This window comes from Simochromis diagramma, unplaced genomic scaffold (assembly GCF_900408965.1).
Source record: "Simochromis diagramma unplaced genomic scaffold, fSimDia1.1 OVJJ01000715.1, whole genome shotgun sequence".
Classification (NCBI taxonomy): domain Eukaryota; kingdom Metazoa; phylum Chordata; class Actinopteri; order Cichliformes; family Cichlidae; genus Simochromis; species Simochromis diagramma.
In genome coordinates this window covers 243,290-250,389 of record NW_024387128.1, presented here as the reverse complement: position 1 = coordinate 250,389, position 7,100 = coordinate 243,290, and the positions used below count along the sequence as shown (strand labels likewise).

Genomic DNA, 7,100 nt, shown 5'->3' with positions numbered 1-7,100 from the left:
TGGGCAATTTAGTGCTTCCAATTAACCTATCCCCACTAATTGCATGTCTCTGGACTGTGGTGGAAGCGGGAGTACCCGGGGAGAACATGCAAACTCCACACGGAAGGATCCTGGTGGAACTGAACTCAGGATCTTCTTGCCGTGCGGCAACAGTGCTAACCACCGTGCCGTGGTGCCCGGGCTGACCTGTTATTCCGAGGCAGCCTCCCATCCAAGCACTAACCAAGCCCAACCTTGCTTAGCTTGCGAAATCAGACGAGTGCTCAGGGTGGTATGGCCGTAAGCTGGTTTGCTAAATATCCCTATAATCATTTGGTGTCGTTTTTGTGTTCATGTAGCTTCTGCTGTTTTGACTAACAGACATATGCCTCTTTAACTTTGGGAAGTGTTTCACCAGCAGATGCCTGAAGTGGTTCTGGAATTTCTTCCCAACAAAAGTATAGAATACAGGGCTGATACAAAAGTAAAAGTAGGCAATGGTGCGAGTAATTTGAAGTGCATAACCCAGTTTCTGTTTGTCCTCACACTCACTCTGAACTTCATTGTTAATGTTCATCAAGTGTACAACGTTGAAAGGAGTCCAGCACATGAAAAACAACAGCACAATGATGAAGATGAGCCTGACTGTCTTGAATTTGCTTGCAATCCTGGATGACATAACAGTGATTGCAATCCTACTGTAGCAGTAGAGAATAACAATCAGTGGGAAAATCAAGAAAACACTAAGCTGAAGGTAAAACCCAGATTTTCTCAGCTTGTCCATATCGACATAGGTAAGGTTTCGAGGGTACTCCTCACAAAAAGTTTTGTTATCAAGACTAGAAAAGAAACTACTATAGATAATCATTGGTCTGATACATGCTAACCCACTGACTAGCCACACAACAGTGCAGGAGATTCCTGCATACTTTCGATTTCTCACTTGTGAGTCATTCAACGGGTACAGAATTGCAAGGTACCGATCAAAGGTCAGAAGGGCTAGAAAGAGTACAGAGCTGTAAAAACCCAGATAGTAGACAGTACTAACAATCTTGCACATAACTTCGCCAAAGATCCAGTTAGAGAGCTGCATGTAGACTGCCATGAAAGGAAGGCTGATCATGAAGATCAGGGAGGACATCACAAGGTTCAGCAGCAAGATGTTGGTCACAGTGGTCAGCTGATCAAACCTAGAAAGCAGTCAACATAAAAAGATTCACAGGTCAGTCATCATGAAACAATCTAACCTCAGGTGTTTTCCAGGTAACGGAGATCAGTGGAACCTTCAGTGAAGTAAATCAGCACATCTTTAAAATCAGTGGCATTTCTGGATGTCATCATTACCATGGAGTCTGAGCAAAGATATTAAATTATAAAATAATATTTTGGAATGCACAAATACAATTAGTGGAAAGTACATTGACTTCTTGGTAGGACAGCACCTTCTAAGCTTCTGCTGCTGTGCCCCTGACAAGCATGTTAGAGAGTCCACAGATGTACCCTCAGTAAGAAAATATCTTGAAAGTTTATTTTGTGACCCAGAAAGAGTAATATTTCAAACACTTTCGCCATGCTCCTCCGCCATTGGCGCTTTTAAAATGTATTGTTATATTATATTAGAAAACCAATAACAACATTATCATCCTTCTGGCAGACAAGGCTTTGCTAAACCAGAAATAGTATCACAAGAAAAACATTGTCACCGGTCAGTGGCAAAGATACTTATGAACTTCAGGCAGAAACATGAGTGTGCCAAGGATTCCCCAGTTTCACCCATTGTGGCCAACTTGTACATGAAGAACCAATGACTGAACCAATGACTCAAGTCATTGGTTCAAGTACGTGGATGACACCTGGGTGAAAATCAAATCTCAGCATGTACCACAATTCACTGATCACGATGAAATGAAGAGTTCAAGCAAAACACAGAACGAAACTCCAGAGTTTAATACTCAAAGAAGACCTGCAGGCAATTTGTGGCATTAACAAAGCACTAAAAACAACAAAACAATACAAAAATCCTAAAAAACCAAAGTAATGACACACCTGATGCAGACGAGTCAAAGAGCAGAAGTCAAGTACAAGCTGCAGTCATAAACAGGAAATCAAAAAGAAGCAACAGTAGGAGGCACTGGAAAGTGTGAGTACAGAGACAATCTGAAGACTGGGGATACTGCTGCACATATGAACATATACAAGGGTCAGTGATTAACTGACTCAACGCAGGTGTGACGAACAAAGCAAGGGACCTGGAGCGCGTCTCAGATGACGTATGACAAGAGGTGGGGTACACTACAGAGGTGGATGGTTAATCAATTAACTCTGTCTACTGCAAACTAGTTCTATTAAAACTTTGTAGATTTCTCAGAACTCTACGATGGAAAAAGGTCATGCCATTTGAGTTCAGCTTTACCCTTTTTCAGAATGTTGAGCACATCAGCGTAAGAAGTATTGCATCTAGTGCCTGCCATACAAACCTGGCTTTTATCGTGTTGCATCAGTTGGAAAGAGGGGTGTAACACAAAGTGAGTTTAGACTCAGCAAAAACCACTAGTCATGAAAACTGTTGTCTTTTTACCTCAGAACCTTCACCATGGTAAAGATTACGCACGTAATCTTAGTAGGTGGTTTTGTTCAAAGCTTTAGCTTAAAATTAGCTGTCAGTGTCACGTTTTCACCAATTCTAAACATGTTTTCAGGCCAGTGTAGATTCTCTACTGGAAGACTGTATTTTATATGTGCAAGTCATTAAGCTGTATCTCAGTAACATCATGAAACAGGCCCAGCTGTAGAGTTACTGCACACCTTGCATATCTATATAAGATATACTCAGTTGGTATGCAGAAACTATATAAATGTTTTTTATACTTGATTGTAATCTGTTGCTATGTCTTATGTAATGGTGCTGGAACTGCAGCTAGTAGAACACAGTAAACACACTAAAGTGGTTTTTCACATTATCTTAATTAGGCTATGGGACGGTATCCTTTAATGTATCTAGTTTAAAGTTTCAGAGCTGCGATGTGCAACTATCATGTTGGAAATAAACAGCATCACAGAGATGAATAACTCTATTCAGGTGCAATATTTTGCGTTATAGAAACAATGCTGAATTTTAAGGCTATTATGTTCTTTATTAATTTTATTTTTATTAATAAAATGTATTTTTCTTCAGCTTCAGAAATTGTCACTGACTGGAGTAAGTGGGATGGTTTGAAATCCCCCTTCCTACGTGCATTTGCACAGAGCCTGAAGCAGGAAACTTGCTTAGCCCTTATCTCTGACTGGGGTTTGATGTTTTGTCAAGCTACTGCACCAGCGTTAGTTTCATTGATCATTTTTGTTAACAACCTTTTTTTTCTGATGAAAACAAAACGATAACTAAGTAAAAACTATGATGAAATGTAATGCCACTTTCATCGACGAACAAAAATGAGATCAGCATATTCTGAAGAGATAAGAATCAAAATGATCATTGTTTCTCATGAAAGCACAACAAAATGTCAACACCTGGGAGGAAGAGATGTGTTGACATATGGATGCATACACACAGGTGAGCTGACTAACTGAATATATAGAAAGATCAGGTTTTCTATCACTGAATCTTTTTCCTCCCCTGATGGCGCTGATATATCCCAACAATGTCATCATTCATTATCCCTGATAAGGATCAGCGGATGGATGGATCTGAAAAAGTGTTTCAGAGAGCATGAGATGTTGTCATGCATGGATGGTCCACCGTGTAGTCAAAGGTGCATCATCACCAACAAAAGATCTTGGCAAAAAATTATTAAAACTCTGAACATAAATAAAGGTGACACTGCTGTACGTATGGAAACAATACGACACCAAATACATGCCGACAGAGCTAAAGGTTGGCTAATACTCTTCGTTTTACTGATTTTGACTGAAAACATAAATTTAAAAGAAGAGCAAGGCACACTTATCACAAATTTTTAAAGCTATTAAAATTATGACGGCTTAATTTGACTGGTTAATATATTTGGTTTGGTTGCTGTTGTTGGACTCCACTTTAAGCCTCTGCTACAAAGCAGGCAGGTGAAATCATTTTAGAGTTAATCTTGAGGTTTCAGTGTTTCAAAGACAGTTTGCTGTTTACTGGTGTACTTCACCATGGTAAATTATGCCGCAGCCTGTTCTTGAACACGTTTGGCCTGCAGGTGTTTGTTGACCTAATTTGAGATTTGCAAATAGTCTGCGTCTTTGAGTTTTGGTTTTACATTCATTAGTTTTTGCTGTCCAAATGTTAACCACCACTCGGGCTGCAGCTGAGCTCAACAATGCCAAAACGTTCTTACGTACACAATCAAATGTTAACTCAATGACATAAGCAATGGTTATTTGGCACTATGGCCTTATAGTGATAGAACTGTAATACTGGTTAATACTGGTTACTAGTTAATAGGCTTATTAACTAGTCTATTCTTGCTACCTTTCCTTTCTCGCTTCACATACATTTAAATACTTTTCCACCCACACAAAGAGCTGCCGCTTTGCCTTTAAAGCCTCGTACAGCAAATACCTGCATTCTTGTTTAACATTGTATTTAGGCTTTGATTTACTGGGAGCTCTATTTTGTATTTTATGTTTAAGTCAGCTCCTTTTTAGTGTAAATCTTTCACTTTCCAAGATGTTTTGTACAGTGTTATTGTTTATTAAGACAGTTATTTATTTTGCTTTGGTTTGGCTGTTTTAACACAGTGAATATATCTCTTATCTTACTGTCTTAAAATCAGTTACACTGCTAGATCTATTTATGTACCTAATTGGTCAGAATGTCTCACCTTTCATATGAACGTGTTCACAGATTCAGGACTGACTAATTAAGCTGATAATCACCTTTGTATGAGCTGATTGCTGATGTTGAACTAGTTTTACTGTAGTACAGATCCGACATCTCCACTGGGTTCATTTTATTTTCACACCTATAACTTTCATGAAATGGTGCAACAAGCCCCTTTTAACTTGCACTGAAGCATAACCATCACAGACTTGTCATATTTTTACATTGTTGTTTTAATGAACTCACTCTACAGTACTCGTGTAATAAGAAAAGGCTGAATGTGGCTGTACTCTAAGACACGGCAACTCTTTTCCCTCGTACATCTTATGAAGAACCCAATCTAGAACTTTACCAGAATAGACCACAGGTGTTGCTAAATCAGTCAGCATTACCATCCTAGGAATTACAGCTTAAATTTTCACCTAAAAGTAATGTGAGTCACAGCAGGGATGGGAATTCCGGCTCGTTTTAGAGAACCGGCTCTCTCGCTAAAAAGAGCCGGCTCTTTCGGCTCCCGAGCGGCTCAATAAGTTGTTTTATTGCTTGAATTAATTTATTATCAACAACAATATAAAATAGAATTTAGTGCACGAATAAACTTCCTGAATCCTTTATCATCCACAACTGAAAACGCTTGGATATCAAGTGCAATCATTGGCTCAGTCTTCATTCACTGAGTTCTCACAGAGTCTCATAGAGCTCTGGGTTGGTTTAGGTGGTTGTGGTGGTATATGCATGATGCTGTAGATACTGCAGCAAAAGCAGCAGCAACGGTTGCAGTAGACACGCTGGCACCTTCATTACTGACTGATTAACTGACTGTGTTTTATCGTCCCATTGCACTGATGGGTGGACAGTTCTCAGGTGTCTGTGCAGGTTGAGAGAGGGTGACCGACCCGTCACAAGTCTCAAGAGTTAAATCAGTAGAAATTTTAAAAATAACCGTCATTCAAGATCTTTTATTTAATGCCAACACTGCAGAGAACAAAATAATACAGCTTTGTTAGACTAACTTACTGACGGATGATGATGAGGACTATCCCGTTGCAAATGACACTGAAGGCAAACATGAAGTAGTAAAGGATGGACAGCAGTGCTCCCAGTTTGTTGTCATTGTCCCTGGTGCATGGTACAGCTTCTGTGTATTCGCTGTAGTCATAATCCAAGTCAGTCGTATTTTCCATCTTTGTGTCAAATGCTTAAAGGAAAGTCTGACAAACAGAAATGTAAGAAAACACCGTTTACAATACATTCAGAATGACGTGAAAATTAGAAAACGATCAAGTCTTAACCCTTGAAAAAAAAAGCCAGAAAATCCTGATTCTTTGGAACTGAGATGTTTATTAACCTCTTAAGCCCCAACGCCCCCTGATACGGGCGCAAAAGCAGGAGATCAGGTAGGCTTGAGGCTTAAGAGGTTAACCCTTATAACAAAATCCACAAACTTGTTTTTGCTAGATCGTGTTATGTATGATGTATTTTTTATTATATATTTTTTGTATCGCATGTGAGACATTGGGGGGAGTTTTGCAACTTTTATTTAACATTGCTGTTAACAAAATTTTGTCCATAACATTTTGAAACAATTTGATGAGATATATGTCTCAGAAACTCATGTGCCAAATATGATACAGAGGGCATTATAGGGTTAACACTATTATGAATGGTATAAGAAGGTGAAGCTTTAAAAATAAAAAACAGGAAGCCTGAGGAATGAAAGCAAATGTAAGCATGAACTGACTTACTGTCTGTCCTATTTCTTCTGCTGCTGTCCGACTCTGATGATAGATTTTGGTTATCTGTGTTTAAGTTACCAACACCAGAGGAAGTTACATTATCTGCCTTCAGGGAGGAGCTGTTGTCAATTGTGCTCAAAGCAGCAGAGCAGGGTGTTCTGTTTATGACGTGACATGAAAGCCACAGCAGTGACTGAGAAGACTTCAAAGGATCGGGTCATGAGGTGGCAAAATGATCAAGCTTGTTTGATATACAACTGGAACAGAAGTGACCCACACAAGGTTGTGACCTTGAGAGCAGAGCAGTATTCTAATGAGACTCTGCTAATGTGTGTTCAAGAAGCTCCCGTACTTTGGAACAATTCCCATCCCATTTCCATAGTCGAGCACTTCTCCTGTGTTTAGACTAAAAACTGCACTGCAAAAACACAATGCATGTGAGCTGCACTGGTGATGTAATTTTGCTTCAGGAACCTTGGAGTAAAGTACGATTAATTGTAACCCTGGTCCCACGTAGCTATGGTCAAAGCTAGACTGCGTAGTACAATGAGACTGGGCCTGGGTTCGTTATACTTCTATAT

At 39.5% G+C, this 7,100-nt stretch overlaps 1 protein-coding gene across 1 annotated transcript; it reads right to left on the bottom strand.

The window, feature by feature from the left end:
- Positions 1-7,100, bottom strand: LOC120743481 (C-C chemokine receptor type 1-like). Its single transcript, XM_040047119.1, has 3 exons — positions 6,529-7,100; positions 5,801-5,994; positions 1-1,169 (listed from the first exon to the last, which is right to left on the bottom strand). The coding sequence occupies exons 2-3, from the start codon at positions 5,965-5,967 to the stop codon at positions 293-295; spliced, it is 1,044 nt and encodes a 347-aa protein (XP_039903053.1). The 5' UTR covers positions 5,968-5,994; positions 6,529-7,100; the 3' UTR covers positions 1-292.